General features: G+C 39.8%; 1 protein-coding gene and 1 long non-coding RNA gene across 2 annotated transcripts in view; both read left to right on the forward strand.

Moving 5' to 3' along the window:
• Nucleotides 1-21,224, forward strand: part of LOC311039202 — a 765,206-nt gene that overhangs the window by 7,476 nt on the left and 736,506 nt on the right. The window lies entirely within an intron of this gene.
• Nucleotides 680-19,837, forward strand: LOC311039060 (NACHT, LRR and PYD domains-containing protein 3-like; the record flags this gene model as incomplete). The annotated part of the gene is made up of 14 exons (XM_084048702.1): nt 680-704; nt 852-1,033; nt 1,139-1,189; nt 3,418-3,507; nt 3,597-3,671; nt 4,720-4,788; nt 5,910-5,982; nt 6,544-6,784; nt 7,504-7,565; nt 8,222-10,055; nt 12,150-12,323; nt 14,165-14,326; nt 15,801-15,850; nt 18,773-19,837. The coding sequence occupies 14 exons, from the start codon at nt 680-682 to the stop codon at nt 19,309-19,311; spliced, it is 3,627 nt and encodes a 1,208-aa protein (XP_083904828.1). The 3' UTR covers nt 19,312-19,837.

Here is a 21,224-nt window from a genome sequence, read left to right on the forward strand (position 1 = left end):
ATTTAAAATATACAATATATTTAATATATGCAATGTGCAAAACACAATATGCGTAATAACCCACAGAATAGACTTAACATGAGCAAAAGTAGCCCATGTTATTAACCCCAGAAATGAGATTGAGAATTATTTTATAAGAAGCCATGCCCTTTACAATATTCATTAGCTCATGGAGGCTTCATTTTTTTGCCATGTAAATACTTCTCTTCACCTGGGATGTTTGATAATGTTCCATAGATTGTTTGTAGAATGTTTCAGCAGAACATCTAAGGGCAGAGCTTACTGGTCAAAGTGACAGATGTGTTCCTCATGAGCAGAGGCACATGTGTAAGCAAGTTGCATTGCTATGGGCCAAACAAGGCATGACTTATGCCTGTTCAAAGTTCGCATTTTCAAACAATTGTTTTAGCGCCCTCTTTGGCCAATTATGTCAGCACTATCTGGCAGGATCCTCTACCTTACTGCAATGTTTTTCTAAAACAAAATGTGACTCTGCATTTATGTAGTTGGGGGTAGAAGAATAATTGTCACTTTCATATTCATTGGCTGGAGGTTTAATTGTTTCTCTCCAAGAAGGATTTTAGATATTGGTGCAAAGTTTGTGTGTAGAACGTTTTGTGCAGATTGCTCAAAAATCCTAGGAGAAGTTCAAACGTAAGTGTTTTTCATATAATTCGAAATGGCGGAAGATTTAAAGGTCAGAGGTCAGAGTTCAAAGTGGCAAAGTTGTTCCTTAGGTGGATATACATGTAGGTCAAACGTGTCAAAGTTTCCACTCTTCATTTGAGTGCTATATCGCCAATGGTTGTGAGATTCATTTATCTGTAGTTGTTCATGACCCTCTACCATAGTGCAGAGTTTTGTGAAGAAGAAGAAGAAGAAGAAGAAGAAGAAGAAGAAGAAGAAGAAGAAGAAGAAGAAGAAGAAGAAGAAGAAGAAGAAGAAGAAGAAGAAGAAGAAGAAGAAGAAGAAGAAGAAGAAGAAGAAGAAGAAGAAGAAGTTTACACACAGCATGCTTGCCCCCCTAATAAATGTAATCCATGAAAAATACATACAGACATAAGCATACATGAATGACCAAAAGTACACAGTCAGCATAAATGTCACCGTTGCTGTTGTTGTTTTCACTTGTTAACAGAAGAAGCCAGGAAGTCAAATGGATTCCAAGAGAAGAAAAATGGAGACACAGGTATGTTTATTTATATTTACAAACCAAACTAACTGAAGACCAGAGTGCAGTGTGTTTACATGCATTGTAGACATTCACTATAGGCCTAAGTAGTCAGACTTTAAGACTTCAGTATCTTGGATCCTTGCATTCAGGGGTGCATCTTTGAGTGAACACTTTAGTTTTTTTTCTTTTTTTACGGCAAATCTACAAGCTATTATAGGCTAGTACCTAAATATTTTAACACTGCGCCATCCATCCAGCCCCCAGGCTGGAACAGTTAGTTAGAAAGTTGACACTAAAGTTCTTATTCATATTAAAAAAGGAAATGATATAAATGCTGCTATTAATTCACATTTAGCCTTTATAAAAGGGAAGCTCACAACATGTGTCTATTTTCACTATTTTAAACATTACGTTGTTAATTCATAAATCCACATTTTCCCTTTTGACTACTGGCTTATACTGTACTTTACATGACAAAATTACCCAAATGGGTCATGACTGTGCAAATTACACTGTGCAAAAATCTAAAGTGCTCAAACATCAGGTTACAATACATTTGCAAACATACATGAAGTAATAGAGGACCTCTCTGCATTTCAGTAACAGGAGCAGTGGCGCACAACGCTAGTATAGGCTGGGCCTGGACGGGAGCGGGTGGGCACGCATGCTGGCGACGAAAATAACGTTTTTTGTTACTTTATTTTGGTTTTAGGTTTAGGGCTATGTTATTGAATTCTTATGTTTGCCTGATTTTACAGATTTAAACAAATATATATATATATAAAAATAAAAATAATAATTCCTATTGTTTTTTTTTGCTAAATTGATTGGGTGGGCCAGGCCCCATGGCTGTGCCCCCAAACAGGAGTCTCCATGTCTCTCTAGCAGCTATATATACTGAAGATACTTTTGTTTATGTCCATCACAATTACACTGGACGACCGGGTCATCAAATCAAATCAAATCAATGTTTATTTATATAGCAGACTTAACATGACCAGGTCAACCAAAGTGCTGTACAGGTAAAAACAAAAACAAGAAACAGGAAGCAAACAATGCAATGTAAGCAGACAATAATATACAATGAAGCACAGACAAACAAACATTAGCACCAACGGGGGGAGACAGGGCTGTTTCAGTTATCACTGAAAGCCAGGGAGAAGAAATTAGTCTTTAATAAGGATTTAAAAATCACTAACGACTGGGCAGCTTTGACGCGTAAGGGCAAGTCATTCCAGAGCCTGGGGGCAGCCACCGCAAAGGCCCGGTTACCCCTGGTTACTTTCGTGGGTGCGGTCGGCACCTCCAGCAGCAGCTGGTCAGCCGACCTCAAGGCTCTGGAAACTAGATCTGCGAGGGAGAGGGGAGCAAACCCATTTAGAATTCTAAAAACAAACATTAAAATCTTAAAATCAATTTGGAAGCGGACAGACAGGGAGCCAATGGAGCGAGGCCAAGACTGGAGTGATGTGGTCCCACTTCTTTGTCCCAGTGAGGAGACGGGCAGCAGCATTCTGGATCAGCTGCAGGCGCATAAGAAGCGATAGATCGACATACAGAGAATTACAATAGTCCAATCTTACAATAGTCCAATATTGAACGATTGGAGCCGTGAGTGGATAAAAACAATTGTAACAGTGCATAGACTGTCTTTTCCTAGCCTGATTATCAGACTGAAGCTGCGTGGAGCTTTCATTCTGACATTGGCTCCATGTGTCGGCGATTACAAGGGGGAGGGGATTAGCAATTCCCTAAACCAATCCTAAGGGATCCCCACACCCACCTCCGACTCTAATTGGACAATACATTTTGTACCGGAGAAGTCCTAGGTTCACACGAGACCAAGAGGCAAGACAGTGGGCGGGGTCCAGGCTAGTCTTTTCCAGGACCTTAGACAGGAATGGCAACTGGCAGATAAAACCGAGGGGTCATTTTTTTCTTTTTGATCAGAGGCTGCACCACAGCATCCAGGGCCGGATTACCCATAGGCCGTAGGGGGCCTATGGGTCTTTTTTTTTTTTTTAAATAAGAATTAAATAACATAATCTTAACATAACCCTAACCCTAAAACCAAAATAAAGTAACCAAAAACCGAAAAGAAACTAACAAAATCTGGCAATTTTTCGCGCGAGTGCACAATTTCGTTCATGGGGTGTGTAATTGATAGAAAAAAAGTCACTTTTTGGGTGAACTAGTCCTTTAATGTAGGATCAAGTTAATGCTGCTGTTGGAATGTCATCTAGGATTTAGATTGTTCTAACAGCGATGCTGATGAGGAGAAGAAGAAGAAGAAGACAAGGAAGAAGAAGAGTAAGAAGAGGAACCAGAAGAAGGTAATGAAAGAAAAAAAACATTTGATGGTTTGATAAAATGACATAAAAATGACAGACTGTTAAACATGTGACACATTGTGTGTTTGCAGGACTCTGGTTCCAGTACAGACTGTTCTAGAGAAGGAGACAAGAAGAAGAAAAGGAAGAAGAAGAAGAAGAACAAAGTAAAATGGCTGCCTTCTTTAGGCTCAGCCTCTTTAACCTATTAAGACCTGAGGCTGATTCTACAAATGTTGCTATAATAATAATATCAGTGGTTCTCAAACAAAAAGGAGAATTCATTTGACCTTTGACCTCCAGAAGCAAAGACTTGCATTCAAAATATATCTATATTCAAAGATTTGCAATTTTCTAGATTTTTCAAAAATAGCAGATCTACAAGCTCATATCGTGACATGAAGTGACTCGCTATGAGCTTGTATATCTACCATTTTTTTAATAGTATAAAATATGGTTAAAGGGCAAGACCACTTTGGTAGAGGTTTGGGTTGTGTAGTCACCTTGCCATGATGTAACTCCAAAGGTGGGCAAGAAATCAAAAATAATTGCTCCATTGATTAGAAATTGATAATTCAAAATATGCTCCTCATTGACTTACATTGTATGGTAAAACAGCTCTCAAAGTCACTCTTTTACCACATAAACGAACGCAAACAAAGTTGATTCAGACAATATAGAACATCACCAAACCCAGTACTGTTTTTTTTTTTTAAATAAAAATGTCAACCTCCTGTTGATTTTGCCATTTTTAATAAGTAGAAAACCTGGACTGGATCCGCGGATCCGGATCCAGATCTTCAAATAGTAAAATCAACAGGAAGTTGACATTTTTATTAAAAAAATTGGGTTTGGTGATGTTCTATATTGTCTGAATCAACTTTGTTCATGTTCGTTTATGTGCTAAAAGAGTGACTTTGAGATCTGTTTTACTCTACAGAGAGCTGAGATCTGTTTTACCGTACATTGTAAGTCAATGAGGAGCATATGTTGAATTATCAATTTCTAATCAATGGAGTAATTATTTTAGATTTCTTGCCCACCTTTGGAGTTACATCATGGCAAGGTAACTACACAACCCAAACCTCTACCAAAGTGGTCTTACCCTTTAAAGTAGTTAAAATGATTGTGATGCTGTATTAACTACTTTAGCAGACAGGGTTGAACATGGAGCTGAAAGACTGAATGTGATTGGCTCTCTGCTTTGCCTCTCAGACTCCTCCCAGCTCATCAGGAAGTGAACATGACAAGAAGAAGGAGAAGAAGAAGAAGAAGAAGAAGAAGGTACAGTTAAATATATTTAAATGTGTTTTCCTTCACACAAATGATGTGAACATTATTGATACACTCTCAGAGTTACAGACCTGTAAGGGTCCATTTGGTTCCATGTGTACACTCTCAGAGTTACAGACCTGTAAGGGTCCATTTGGTTCCATGTGTACACTCTCAGAGGTTTTGTGTTTGACCCCAGACAGTTTTTAAGTTGCTTAATTCAGTATTTGGATAATTGATATTAATTGTATTCAAACTCTATTTTCACTGTTAGATTAAATACATAAATGAATCGTCCACTGCTGTGATGTTTGGTTTCTCTTACCTTTTCAACTAGTCACAGATATTTATATCAAATATGATCCACCCCCCCCCCCCCCCCCCCCCCCCCCCAGCTCTGTAGCTACTGGCAGCATACATACAATGTAGCTCTGTAGCTACTGGCAGCATACATACAATGTAGCTCTGTAGCTACTGGCAGCATACATACAAGGTAGCTCTGTAGCTACTGGCAGCATACATACAATGTAGCTCTGTAGCTACTGGCAGCATACATACAATGTAGCTCTGTAGCTACTGGCAGCATACATACAATGTAGCTCTGTAGCTACTGGCAGCATACATACAATGTAGCTCTGTAGCTACTGGCAGCATACATACAATGTAGCTCTGTAGCTACTAGCAGCATACATACAAGGTAGCTCTGTAGCTACTGGCAGCATACATACAAGGCAGCTCTGTAGCTACTGGCAGCATACATACAAGGTAGCTCTGTAGCTACTGGCAGCATACATACAAGGTAGCTCTGTAGCTACTGGCAGGAGGCCGATTTTTGCACATTTCTTGTTTACATTACTCCTACAAATGTTGTCCAAACATCATGCAAATCAGTACACATTAACTCTTTAGTCAAGTTATCAAGACGGATCCGTCTGATCTGTCAGATGTTTCACATTCCATCATGATTGGCGAATTCCCAACATTTCTGGCCCACAATAACCTACCTGACCTGTCAGAGACCTGTGCTCCTAGGCGCATGTTCTGTTTTTTTCTCTCCATATTTTTTTACCTCATTAAAGTTTAGCAATATTGTTCATTATAAAATGTTTTATATAATATCCTGTCATGACCAGCATGAAGACACAGACGCTGACCCTCCATTGTCAAGTTCAAGGTCAACAAGAAGATGCGTCTCTAAAGATGAAGGTGAGCTGACACTAAGAATATATTTCTTCAATAAAATGATGAAACTGTCTGGTCTGTTCACATTATTTACCTGTAGTCTGTATTCCTTTAAGTGATTCACATACAGTACTGTGTTAAAACAGTGTCATATACATAATCCTACATAACATTATAGTAGATCTAACATTCCATGTATAAGATAATTTTCCAACTGACATTCGCATATGTTTTATACTGTAATGCTTGTTGTTTATTCCATTGATTATGAAACATATTTGAACAAACAACTAGTAGGTTACTGTGTATATAGACTATATCAAATGCCAAAAACTGAGCTAGGCCTAAACAAACACTAAAATACAAGCGTATTGCGACACATTGTGAACACTCAAAGGGGAGAACATTTGGTGTAGAAGGAAATACTAGCAGACCTACTAAGGAGCCCTGGGGGACCCCGGACAAAAAAGTTTAGTGTTTAAGTAGTTAAAGCATAGAATATTCAGAGGCATGTTTAAATAAGTTTTGACCACAGAGATAAAGTTAACCAACAACTACATTTTTATTCCACTTAAATATCTTCAGCGAGCCTCTTTGTTGATCAACACCGGTCTAAACTGGTTGAGAGAGTGATCATGGTCAATCCCATCCTGGATCTGCTCCTTCAAGAGAAGGTCATCACCCAAGAGGGCTACAATAATGTGACGTCTAAGGATACCAAGCAGAATAAGATGAGGGAACTCTATGCACTCCTGAACTCCAGCACATCCAAACACATTTTCTACAAAGGTCTAGAAGAACATGAGAAGTGTCTCCTAGATGATATGTAAGCAATTGTCCTTTACATTTATTTCTCCAAAAGTCTTGGAGGACAATGTCTCTCTACACAACATTGTGTACAAATGAATGTAGCTTTTCAGGCCATGGTGTGTTTGTTTGCTAAATTTACGCTTAAAGAGACAAACACATTTATTCATAGTCTTCTCTAATACTACATTTATTTCCAGTTGTTGACACATGTTTGGTCCTATAGAGCCTCTAGTATTTATATAGAATTGTTAGATTTATATACGGTTAGTAAAACATTTAGTACATTTGAGGAAGCTCCACAAATCACGTCAAACCCAGATTTGTCTCTAACAAGGGGTTAAATGTGTTCTCCTGCTATGCCACAAAAATGTGGAACGCCCTTTATGTCGTAAAGGAGTGTAAAACCCTACTCTCCTTCAAAACCGCCCTGAAAGAGACCTTGCAGGAGGCTGCAATTCAAAACTGACCTCTGTAAAAGTCAAAGACTAGACCAGTCCCACCCCCACCCCCTCGAACTGTTTACTGTACATATTTTTGTTTATATGATGTTTTGTATAGTAGTGTATATTTGTCTGGCGTTAAATGTTTCGATGAATTGAGTACAAAGGACCCCAATGGAAACCTTGGGTTTAAAATCCTCTTAGCAGAGTTGAGCAGATTGAACTGTACTTTCCTGTGATTTTATTATTGGTTTAAACTGCTAATAAAGTATTCAATCAATCAATTTCAAAACAGGTGCCCTTCTACTCCATCGCTCAGTGCAACACAATCCAAAGCAGCATCTACATCTGTCCCAGGTCAGTGTTGTTTAAAGTTTATTGACTCTAAATGGAGACATTTCATGATGGTTTAAATCTGCTGTTGTAACTGTTGAATTCCATTCTGTTTTCATTGGACATTAAACTTACATTACACTTACACTCAATTACCTTACATTGCATTACATTACATTACAGTTATCATGTTTCTGATAATGGTAGCATGTAGCATTGTTGCATCAGACATGTCAGACATGTCAGATCATGCTGGGTAAACATGGGTCCTCAGGTTTGTATAAACCAGCTGGAGTAAAGTAATGTAAAGTAAGCAAAGTAAAGTATAAAAGATCTGGACAAAAATATAGTGGTAATAATGTCAAGCGAAAACATTTTGTTATTGTGGGATCGCTTTAGCGATCATTGTGGGATCGCTTTAGCGATCACACTAATGTTATCCTCACTAGTTATTATTCCACCCGTTTTCGGATTGGTCAAGCTTCACGTGACATCACAATATGTAATATAAATAGATAAGACAGAATTAATCAGGAACAGTCATTTCTAGTGTGATACTATCAACATTCTTAGCGATCCCACACTGTTTCTTCAGGAACTTTCTAGTTCATTATGTTAGCACATCATGCTAATCTTATCATTTCCCTCAATATCTAAAGGAATTGCTTTGTTCCTTACAGATTTCCTGGTGAAAACACAAAAAGATACACATCCTATTACACACTATCAAGACAAGCTTAAAACAAACGTTGAGGATCCATTTACGTGTGTACCTGACGGGACAGTCCAAAAGGCGGATAAGAAGGATTTTGAAGAATGCTACACGCGTCTCACCATCGCACGTGTGAATGCCACAGAAATCAGTAGGTCACCTGAGGTCTCACTGATGGAGAGGAAGAAAGCAGGGCAGGAGATCCAACTCAGTGAAATCTTTAAACACCCTTCTGGACAAAACAAACGCATGAGAACAGTGATGTCAATTGGCGAAGCAGGAGTTGGCAAAACCTTTCTCGTACACAAGTTTGTCTCTGACTGGGCAAAGAAAAAAGATCAAGATCCCCATCTCACATTCGTGCTCCAATTCCGCCAGCTCAATTTGTTCAAGGGGCGAAAGTTTAGTTTGGCTCAGCTAATTCATGAATGCAACCCAACATATGAATGCATCTCAGAAGAAGCTCTTAATGACATCTTCACCAAGCTGCAGACGTCAGGAGAGATTAATTACGACAAGAGTCCCTGCAAAGTTCGGGTTGTCCTGGATGGGCTAGATGAAAGTCACATGACCTTAGACTTCAAAACCCACCATGAATGCTCTAAGGACTTGTCCCAGGCCACCTCACTGGAAGCTTTGCTCGTCAACCTCATCAAAGGGAGACTGCTTCGCTGTGCTCACATCTGGATAACCACACGCCCTGCAGCAGCCAAACAGATCCCTGATGGCTTTGTTGATATGGTAACAGAGGTGAAAGGATTCACTGATGAAATGAAGGAGAAGTACATCAGGAAGAAAATCGGAGATGAGAAGCAGGCCAGCAGAACCATTTCACACATCAAAGCATCAAAGTACCTCCACATCATGTGTGAAACCCCAGTCTTCTGTTCAATCATTGCCACCGTTCTGCTGGACGTGTTGGAGACAGGTGTGAAAGGAGAGCTTCCCAAGACCCTGGCTGAGATTTACAGCCACTTCATCTTTGTCCAGACAAAGAGGAAGTGGCTAAAGCATGGTGAGAATCAACAGAAACTCACAGAGGCTGATAAAGCAGTTCTTCTGAAGCTGGGCATGCTAGCGTTTGAACATCTGCTGAAAGGCCGCCTCATTTTCTACGAAGAAGACCTGAAGAAATGTCATCTTGATATTAAAGAGGGTCCAGTGGACTCAGGACTGTGCACAGAGATCTTCAAACCAGACAGTCATTTCTTCCATGAAACCGTCTACTGCTTCGTTCATCTGAGCATCCAGGAGTTTCTGGCTGCAGTTTACCTGTTTGACTGTTTTACACAGAAGAACATGGAGGTACTGAAAGCATTCCTGAACAATGATGATTTCAACAGCAACAGTTCCCTGTCTGACTTCCTGAAAGCTGCAATTGAAAAAACCCTGCAGAGTGAAAGTGGCCATCTGGACCTCTTTGTCCGCTTCCTTCATGGAATCTCACTGGAGGCCAACCAAAGAGTGTTAGGAGGCCTGCTGGGTCAGACAGAGAACAGTCCAGAGGAGATCCAGAGAGCCATCACCAACCTGAAGGAGATGGATCCCTGCAGTGGCTCTCCTGACAGATGTATCAACATCTTCCAATGTTTGACGGAGATGAAGGCCCACTCAGTATGGCAGGGGATTCAAAAGTACCTGGAGTCAGGAAAGGAACTCGATGAGATCCAGTGTTCAGCTCTGGTCAGAATGCTGCAGATGTCAGAGGAGGTTCTGGAGGTGTTGGACCTGCAGAAATGCAACACATCATGGCAGGGGCGACGGAACCTGGTCCCTGCTGTGAGGAACTGCACAACAGCCAGGTTAGTAGTCATGTAGACTGCCCTAGCGTGTCTGATATCTGGCATAGAGGGGTGGGTGTCTGGAGAAAAAATCCGTGAGATCCCATTGGTTCACCGATCTGTGCGCCAGCCCCGTCAAACACAACATTTGGAGCGACGCCCACTGCACTCTGGTTGGTTAAGGAAATGAAACACTTCCTATGCCCGGAACACTGACTCGCTGGTCCAGGCTTTTTATTTTTGAGCAAAACTAAAAAATAAAAGCCTGGAGATCGAGGCTAATAGTCATGTGGATGTCAACATGTTAGAGCACCATAACTCATTCAAAATAAAAGTAAATAAAAAAACACACACTCAGAGAGAGAGGGAGAGAGAGAGAGAGAGAGAGGGAGATGGAAGAGGAAGAGGAAAGAGGGAGGGAAGGAGGAATGAGAACATCATTATAGTTAAAACGACTGTCATCAATTCAGTACAGTGAGACCCTCACTTCATTTACGTATGAATGGTTCAAACAGTATAGTGATAGTATCATAGTGTATTTATGTGTGTGTGTGTGTGTGTGTGTGTGTACGCGCGCATGCATGCTGTGTTTTTCTTGTGCCACGCTGTAGCTTCTCTCATTCCTTTCTGCACTCCACTCCTTTATTATTCATTTATTTGTTAATTTATCAGGACAGTTTCCTCTTTGATATCCTCGTCAGATCACTCACTGGCAGTTTGGATGGAGTGTAAGGGTCTATTTGGTTCCATGTGTACACTCTCAGAGTGACAGACCTGTAAGGGTCCATTTGGTTCCATGTGTACGCTCTCAGAGTCACAGACCTGTAAGGGTCCATTTGGTTCCATGTGTACACTCTCAGAGTTACAGACCTGTAAGGGTCCATTTGGTTCCATGTGTACACTCTCAGAGTTACAGACCTGTAAGGGTCCATTTGGTTCCATGTGTACACTCTCAGAGTGATTGGTGGAATGTTTCTCATGCTGGTTCTGCTTTGTGATAATTAGACAATACATTGATTGATATATACTCTATAGCAGTGGTTCTCAACCTTCTTCATGTCAAAGACCCCCAACATTTATTCTTATTTGGCTTCGGACCCCCTTCTGAAAATAAGCTGTGACAGGGACCCCCATACAATATTTGTCTTGTTAAAATGGTTCAAAACATATTTCTTTTTTTTTTTTCAAAGTCTTTGCAAGTTTTCCTTTAAATATCAGATCTACATCCTACAACGCATCACATTGTGACACGTTGAGCTTGTAGATCGGCTATTTCCAAATAGCCAATGTACAAAATATAGGGTTAATGTGATCAAACTGTGATGCTATATTAACTCATTTTGCTCCCTGGAACCCCTCTGAACGTGTGTGTGTGTGTGTGTGTGTGTGTGTGTGTGTGTGTGTGTGTGTGTGCGTGTGTAAATAGAACATGGTACCACACAGAACAAGAAGTCAAGTCCTCTCTGTACTATTTACAAGTGTCCTCATTATCAAATGAGAAATGGATCATACCATTATTGAAGGGGTGTACAGAGGATGGTCTTTTAAACAATGAGCTTGGTCATAACTTAGGCTTACACGTTACTTAATACATCAATACACGTTCCATGCTGTAGTTTAGAGACAACTTTCCATCTGTTCTTACTGACAGCGTGTTAATGTCTGAAGAACCAGATAGAAGATATTTTAGGTGCCTATCACACCTAAGGTTTGCTTAAAAGGTTCAGATCAAGGGCCAAATGTTTACATTGTTGCATTTGGTCTGGTTAGCGTTCACACAGAACTTTGTTAATAGAACCAAAGTATGTAAACAAATGACATGCGGTCGTACAAGCTGTTCATCTATTGACAGAACATTTATTCACTTCACTGCCAAAGAGTGGAGCAACAGCAGCGTGTTGTGATCGTTTTTATTATTTAATGTTTGTATTCTAATCAAATGATAACAGTGGAAAGTTATGAGCACATTTCAGTTAAATATATGTTAATCACAGCCGCTTATTTACTTGGCCAGAAAACAACATTTCATGCAGCACCACAGGGAACCTCCTTGACACTGAACATGACTGATCTGTTTTGTTCATCTCTGATTTTACATTTAATCTGTAATTACAGACTTGTTGACTGTGAACTCAGAGAGGAACACATTGAGGTTGTGGCTTCAGCTCTCAGCTCTAATCCTTCACATTTGAGAGAACTGGACCTGAGCGGAAACGGCTTGGACGTTTCCGGACTAGAACTCATCTGTGCTGGACTGAAGAGTCCACACTGTTGTCTGGACATTCTCAGGTCACATTCATTTACAATTTGTGTTTTGATTTGTATCAGTTCTGTTAGTAAGTGTTTATAATGTAGTTATGATGGTGGTACTTTATTTGAAGAGTGTGGTTAAGGTTGAAATCATGGTAGGAGTTTGATCCCGGGGAGCCCGGGATCGAACTGGGAACCTTCCGGTTGCCGAGCAGCCACTCTACCCCTGAACCACTGCCGTCCCAAAGTTTTGCCAGTATATAGTTAAAGTACAAAAGTATTGGCATCAAAATATGTCATATATGATTATATATATATATATATATGATTATAAATTGATAATAAAAAAAATGCTCCTCATTGACTTACATTGTATGGTGAAACAGATCTCAAAGTCATTCTTTCAGCACATAAACAAACACAAACAAAGCTGATTCAGACAATATAGAACATCACCAAACCCAGTACTGTTTTTTTTGTTTTTTTTATAAAAAAATGTTAACTTCCTGTTGATTTTACTATTTCAAAACCCCGGACTGGATCCACGGATCCAGTAGGAAATAAAATCAGGATCCAGTAGTAAAATCAGCAGGAAGTTAACATTTTTATTTAAAAAAAAAACCACAGTACTGGGTTTTGTGATGTTCTATATTGTCCGAATCAACTTTGCGTTTGTTTGTGCTAAAAGAGTGACTGTTTCAGTGTACAATGTAAGTTCAACTAATGTATCATGTAATGAACCATAGTTATTCATCTTAAAACAGTTAATTGTAATGGACAGGGAGTATCTCACCTCAGAATAGAAAGGGGTGGGAGCATAGACATATAAAGGTAGACGCCTCCTTCGGCTCTGAGGCATTGGTATCTCGGGCGCCATTTTAGAGTAGGTAAGCTTCCGCGTGTGTCACAGAAGTTGTGATTAGCCAGTCAACACGCTGTGATTGGCCAGTAGTCACTTTGAATGGTAACTTGCCTACTCTAAAATGGCGACCGCGATACCAGTCGCTCCAATGAACTGCAGTGCAGAGGCCAATGTGGTAACTAGGTTTCTATATCTATGGTCCAATGGGGTATCTAGGTTTCTATATCTATGGTCCAATGGGGTATCTAGGTTTCTATATCTATGGGTAGGAGGGTGTTATGAAGTGATTTAATGAGTGACGGAACATGTGTGTGAAAAGTTTGGAACTAAAGAGCAGGGACTCCATACTCTGCTTGTTCATCTAATTACAAATTACATGTTTTTACCGAATGGCGCAACGTGCCAATGGCGTGTTTGATGTGTAAAAAAAAAAAAAAAAGAAACAAAAGGTTTTTGAAAAACGTTTAGAACCCAAGATATCGAGATCCGAAGATTTGCTGCTCCACTCACTTCTTGGTTAACTTATTACTTAAAAAAGGCTGTATCTCTGCTCCTGTGTACTTTTTTTTTACTATGTGTTTTTGGTCAAGACATGCTATTTTCAAAGGCAGACTTAATTAATTAATGTCAACGAGGTCACGATGACCTCAGTGACATTTCTGAAACCACACACTATGCATGTCTGGATAAACAGTGTTTAATCCAATTTAATCCAAAACGACTATATTACGTGCATGATGCTAAACAGAAGGTGAAGTGATAACCATTCAAATATGGTATTTATTGATTGACTAAACAATATTCACATTAGATATTTTCTTTCCAGCTCTTGGGTCACTAGTCCAAAACCTTGACAGTCGATCAAGACCAGTTCGTCTAATAGATGGTTCTCTATCCAGGAATACTGTATTTTATTCATTTGTAATCATCTCTCTCTCTCGCTCTCTCTCTCTCTCTCTCTCTCTCTCTCTCTCTCTCTCTCTCTCTCTCTCTCTCTCTCTCTGGATTCTTCATTTAGACTGAATAACTGTGGGTTGTCAGAGAGATGCTGTGAAGTTCTGTCCTCAGCTCTAACTTCTAATCCTTCCCTCCATCTGAGAGAATTGGACCTGACACTAAACATGGTGACTGAGTCAGGAATGAAGAAGCTGCTCTCTCTCGCTGGGCTGAGGAATCTCAAGTAAGTAGTCTTGGGTCACTGTTTTCCGGGAGAACCCGTTACCCGCTATCTGTGGGTAATGTTTGCATGTGGGGGCGTCACTCATCGCTATTTGACTATGTTCTGTCATGTGCAACACGCAGCGCTGCCTCTAAACACCTGCGCTACACGCTAGATTATTCACAGGTGTGGTTTGGGCGTTACATTAATCAACCACTATGCACAGGAATGCTACGCACAACAAAGTCCTTGTAGTTGTGTCGGCCCACGGCAGAAGAATCCAATTAACTATTCTTTAAGAGACATAAAGGTGGCCGCACGCACATTATGTGACACGAAGAATAGTTATTTTGTTACATTTAAACTAATCAGAGTATCGGTTTACATTCCCTTTAAGAACAAGGTCACACTATGCATTAAACACAGTGCTATGATCTGTACATTTAAGTGACTAGATAAAGAGAGCACAGAAACATCACATTGAAAGGAGAGATATCCAACACAGTGCATAGCCGTCACAATCACTGTAGCCTCTGTCTAATCATGTCTCATGTTCAACATCTCTCTGTGATGTACACAAATAAATGCCCCCCCCCCCCCCCCTGTCTCTATGTCTCTGCGCAGAAAGGTCCTAGGTTTACAATCCAAGCTGTAGCATTTGATTGCCTTGAAACATATCAAATTTCATAGAAAGAACACAGAATTAACAGCCACATTCTGCTGATTACATAACTTTAAATTACAGCAATTGGTTCAGAATTGTGTCCGGTATGGATTATTGAAACTGAATTCACCACACACCAGCGGTGGAAGAAGTACTAGTATTCGTATTTAATTGAATTTAAAGTAAATATAGTCTGGTATTTAAAATTCTATTGTGTAAAAGTACAAAGGTATTGGCATCAAAATATAATTAAAGTAACAAAAGTTAAAGTACTTATATCGCCGAATGTGCCATTTCATACGTTTTCAAAATGTATAAAAGTATTTTGAAAATTGCTGATCTACAAGCTCACAATGTGTCCTATTGCCACGTGTTGTGAGATTGTAGATCGGCTATTTTCAGTATATATAGGTCTGAAGTGGTTAATGTATGTTTTGTAATGATACTCAAAACCTAGAATGTAACAAGTTACTAAAGTTTTCAAATAATTGTAGTGGAGTAAAAGTACTTTATTTGCCTTTGAGGTGTAGTGAAGTAGAAGTAAAAGTATTGCAAATTGAAAATATAAAATATAATAGGAAAAATGATACTGATTTACAGTACTTGAGTACATAACGGGAGGTCCTCAGTTATGAGCTACAAAGACATAACAGGAGGATGAGCTGCCTGGTCAGGATAATGTTAGGAGAAACACTGTAGTGTACATAATAATAAGGGTCATAATAATAAGGGTAATAATAATAATAATGGTAATAATAATAATAGTGTCAGGTAGTGGAGACGTTGTGTTAGACAGACATTGATGCATTGTTGTTGTTCTACTTCCTACAGAGTGACACATGGTGGAGAAGATCGGTTCAATCCTCATCTCATTAAAGGATGTGAGTATCTGTCAATATTGACATTTTATACATGTTTTTTTAAGGCAGATTCACACCTTCTTTCACATTGTACTTTGTCAAGCTCACCAAACATTGCTAATAAATGTCACATAGTTGTAACAGGACCTTGTTTATTGGACATCAAGAAAATCACCATCATTGTCTTGTCTTCCATGGATTTAGGGGTTAATGAGGTAGCTTCAGCTGAAGCCCTGTTTCAGGGTTACAAGTTAGTCGTTCACTTCTTATCGGTACATCACCATGGTAACATGCAACAGATCAGCACATACTACCGTCTACTAACCAATCAATTCTCTTTGGATTACTGTGGAGCTTGGTGCGCAGTACAGTTAACAGCCAATAGAGGGAGTTATCTCTGTCAGCTTGCTGAGCTGTGGATCAAAGACATGTCATTGTGCTTTTGTACCCATGTCGTCCTACAAGCAGATATTGATAAAAAGGCTATTTATTGTAGACTAAGATATGAAACAAATAATAACAACGGGTTATAATTAGCTTCTTTCTCACTGCTCATTATTACATATACAACACTTAATCATTCATGTAATTGAGTTTAATAACAGGATTACATTTTGTACAAGGCAGTGGTGTTAAACTGGTTTCAGGATGAGGGCTGCAACCAGTTGTGCAGACGTGCATGTGGGCGTTTACTTACACAGCTGTCTTTCAGCCTGTTGTCTCAGTCACTGCTATAACTTCACATATTTTGTTTATTATTAAGAAGAATAGTTACTTTCATTATTGGTTATTAGGCTACAGGAAATATGATATGAGAAACATACAATACAATTCAAAATGTGTTTTTGTACCTTTTTTACGTAGGCGTACTTTCAGCAATCAAACTCAATCAATTAGGCATAACTCAGTTTGTTTTATTGAAGTGACACACTATGCATTCACAGTCACACAGCTTGATTTGATGTAGCAGGCCGGGCATGCAGTTTACAATCTTCTCAATGGGAGCGTCTTTCTGAGCAACAGTTGTTCTCCTCCTGAGGGTAAAATTGAAACGTCGGAGCAATCTCTCTTGTCACTCGCCATGGAGTACAACTCCTTCACCTTCCCTCCAATCATTGTCCAGGAGACTCTGAGGTTCTGTCCATGCGTGTGTTATATACACTGACACAAGTTACTTTCCAGCTCCTCACTCACTTTCTTCTTTCCTCCACCTGTAAAGCGATGCCATTCAACGACATTCAGGTCCGCCTGAAAAGTCATTTCACTTTTTAGTTTCTTCCATTCTCTAACGCGCTTCAGATCCACGTTAAACTGTCTGTCAGCTGCTTCTCCAGAATGCTGCTCTGCATATTTCACCACTGCTAATTTGAACTTCAAATCGAACTTCCTTTTTTTCTTCCCTCTTAACCTCTTCTTTGCTTGAGATTACTATATCATCAACTCTGACCTTGAAATCATTTGCATTTACATTACTAGGAGAGTGTTTGGACCCAAACAGAATGGATTGTGTTTTATGAAGGTGCAATGACTGTTTGTTATCAGAAAGACAACGGAGTTCAGAACTGAGAACTTTTCATTTCATATTTTAGACATTTTAATTATTCTAATAATTTAGACAATAAATCAGATCATATGAAATAACTTAATAGTATTTTCATTATTTAATATTTACTTTTACTTCTGCTTGAGTCATTATTTATATATAATAATATAATATAATAATAATAATAATAATAATAATAATAATAATAATAATAATAATATAATAATAATAATATATTAAATATCAGTGGTTCTCAAGCTTTTTCATGTCAAGGACCCCCAAAATGATATGTATTGGGCCGTAGACCCCCATCTCTAAATATGTTGTTCCAGGGACCCCCAGAAGCAAATATTTGAGTTAAAAATGTTTGCTTTAAAACAATATATATATTTAAAGATTTGCACAAATGTTCACGTTTTTTTAAAAATCATGCTATTTCTGTATAGAGAAAGATTTTTTTTGTTTTAATGACACAGGTTTTTTACTTAACCCATTAAGACCGGGAACACATCTGAATACTTTTAACACCACTGGCTGTTTTTGACAGAGATTTGGTGTAGAGGGAAAAACTGAGCAGATAGTACAGAGCCCTGGGAGACACTGGTCGATGAAGGGTTAAAGTAGTTAATGGTTCTTTATAGCATTGGTTCTCAAAGTGGGGTCCGGGGACCCCCAGGGGTCCTTGGGGGGGGTTCCAGGGGGTCCCCAGCAAAATGTTTAATACAGCATCACAATCATTTTAACTCCTTTATACATATTTAATATGTTGTCTGTTTAAATATAGCAGATCTACAAGTTCACAGCACATCACTTCATGCCGCGCTGTGAACTTGTAGATCTGCTATTTTTTATACGTTTTGAAAAATATTGGAAATATTTGGAAAAAAGTTGAATAATTATGATAATTTTAAACATAAATCTTCTCTTCTGGGGTCCCTGGCACAAAACACGTTCAGATGGGGGTCCACAGACATATACATATAAATGTGGGGGTCCTTCACACTAAAAGCTAGAATTACTGCTACTTCTACGGCCTCAACAACCAGTTTCACTGTGTGTGTGTGTGTGTGTGTGTGTGTGTGTGTGTGTGTGTGTGTGTGTGTGTGTGTGTGTGTGTGTGTCCGCGTGCGTTCGCGTGCGTTCAAGGGTGGGGGTCCTGACCCACAGGTTGAGAACCACTAGTATAGAGCCCTGTGAGACACCAGTTCATGAAGGGTTAACGTGGTTAACAGGGGTGTGTGTGTGTGTGTGTGTGTGTGTGTGTGTGTGTGTGTGTGTGTGTGTGTGTGTGTGTGTGTGTGTGTGAGTGTGTGTGTGTGTGTGTGTGTGTGTGTGTCTGTGTGTCTGTGCCACTCAGTGAATGATGTGTTTAATGTTTATTGTGTTGTTTTTCTCATCAGATTATCATCCTCTCACACTGGACACAAACACAACACACTGTGAACTCTCTCTGTCTGAGAACAACAGGAAGGTGACATGGGGACAGGTTCATCAGTATCCTCCTCATCCTGACAGGTTTGATGGACAGGCACAGGTTCTGTGTTCAGAGGGTCTGACTGGACACTGTTACTGGGAGGTAAAGTGGGAGGGTCTGGTTTCTATAGCAGTGACTGACAGAGGAATCAGGAGGACAGGATGGGGTGATGACTGTAAGCTTGGATACAATGACATGTCCTGGAGTCTGGAATGTGGTAACTGGTACAGTGTCAGACACAATAGTAAGGACACTCTCCTCCCTGTCAGTTCCTCTGACTCTAACAGAGTAGCAGTGTATCTAGACTGTTCTGCTGGAACTCTGTCATTCTATAAAATATCAAAGGACATTCTGATACACCTGTACACCTTCAGGAACACATTCACTGAACCTCTATATGCTGGGTTCAGGTTAGAGTCCTTCATCTACCCCTCCTCCTCAGTGTGTCTGTGTGAGCAGAGATAGAGTCTCTATGTAAGGGTGACGTCAGGTCGTCATGGTTACTCAACATGTCTGAGTGAGTCCATGTTGTCATGGTTACCACGAGTACTTCAATCAGTAAATCAGTGTTTCTCAAACATTTTCATGCCAAGGACCCTCATATGAACATATTCTGTTCCAGGGACCCCCAGAAGAGAAGATTTATATTTACCAAAAAAATCGAAATGATTCCAAATGTTCCAAACTTTTCCTTTTTTGTGAGCTTGTAGATCTGCTGTTTTTGTGTAGCCAACGCATAACATTATAAAGTGGTTAAATGATTGTGATGCTATGTTAACTACTTTATCTGGGGACCCCCTGTGTTAACTACTTTATCTGGGGACCCCCTGTGATAACTACTTTATCTGGGGACCCCCTGGAACCTTCATAATGTTTCATTTCATGTGTTATTGTACGATCATTAAAGATGACATCATCTTCTCAGAGAGAGAGAGAGATTAAGGTCATTTGTAGAATAAACTGTAATTGTTTAATAAATGTTTTGAAAGTCTGTCGTTGTTCCTGTGTATTAATATTATTAATAAAGGATAAGGATAATTCCTTCTAACATGTCGCTCATGAAAGTCCTTGCGGTCTTGTTTCCAATGAAAACCTGTGAGCAATTAGGGGTTAAGAGTCTTGCTCAGGGACAAATTTCATTTCATCGACACATATGCTGACCTGGCCGGGAATCGAACCTACGGCAACCAGGGCCTCTGGCTCCCTAGGCGGACTCACTAACCACTCAGCTATGGCCGCCCAATACAACAATACTAATAATATTATTATTATTAGGACATTATTTATGTTACATGCAGTGGTGGAAAGTAACTAAGTACATTTACTCAAGTACTGTATATATGTTTTACTTTGGAGTATTTACAATTTATTTTTTACAGTTTTACTTATTCTCCATTACATCTCAAAGGCAGATATTTTTACTCCACTACAATTATTTGAACACTTTAAAAAAAAAAGTTATACTTTGTAGATTTTGATTATTATAACAAAACCACTTTTTTTTAATTAATTTGAAAATAGCAGATCTACAAGCTTGCTATTTTCAAAGGATTTTATACATTTGAAAACTTGTGAAACGGTACCTTCAGCATAATGAGTGAAGGAGCCATTCTGACCTTGTGCCTTTAAGCCTGATGTGGGCGGGTTCACCTGGAAGGGGTTGCCATAGCAACGGGCGGGTTCATAGGCACAGGTGCAACAAGCCACTTAATGATGTAAATGTTTGGGTACACAGGAGGAGATCACACGGTTTTTACCGTTTTAACATGCATAAACAAAACTTGCTGTAATTCTGTGTTTGAATGAATAAACGGGAACCTCACCCAACAGCGGCATTTGGTTTGGACATTCAATTGATTGGAAACTCGTCAAAAACAGATATTCCTGTATCCAGCCGAGTGGCGAAAAGTTTGTTTGAATCGTCACTATACAGGTAAAAAGCTCATCTTCTGGACATTGGATCACTCATGCTCTCTTCCTGGACAAGTGGAGCGCCCTGGAAGAAGAGCTTTGGATGGTTCCTGGACAACTGTGGTCGCAGTGCAAGAGCTCGGAGGACGGCGCCCCAACCACCGCCGCCGCTGCTCGCCACCCACCGCCCGCTGCCCCGCCGCCGCTGCTCGCTATCCGCCGCCCACCCTCCGCAGCCCCGCTGCCGCCGCCTAGGAACGGACAACGCATCGCCGATACAGACACAAGCCAAGGGAGACCAGGCTGCTGCTGGTTAGTAGGCTACATACAGTACACCCACACTCACACGCTTTTCTCACTACCACCAATGTGCGTTCTGACAAACAAGTTCAAACTACACTGTTTAAGGTCTTATTTTTGGTTGCAGAAGCACTGTTTAAGGTCTTATTTTTGGTTGAAAACGAAGC

This window comes from Gymnoscopelus microlampas, assembly GCF_963454915.1.
Source record: "Gymnoscopelus microlampas genome assembly, chromosome: 22".
Lineage (NCBI taxonomy): Eukaryota > Metazoa > Chordata > Actinopteri > Myctophiformes > Myctophidae > Gymnoscopelus > Gymnoscopelus microlampas.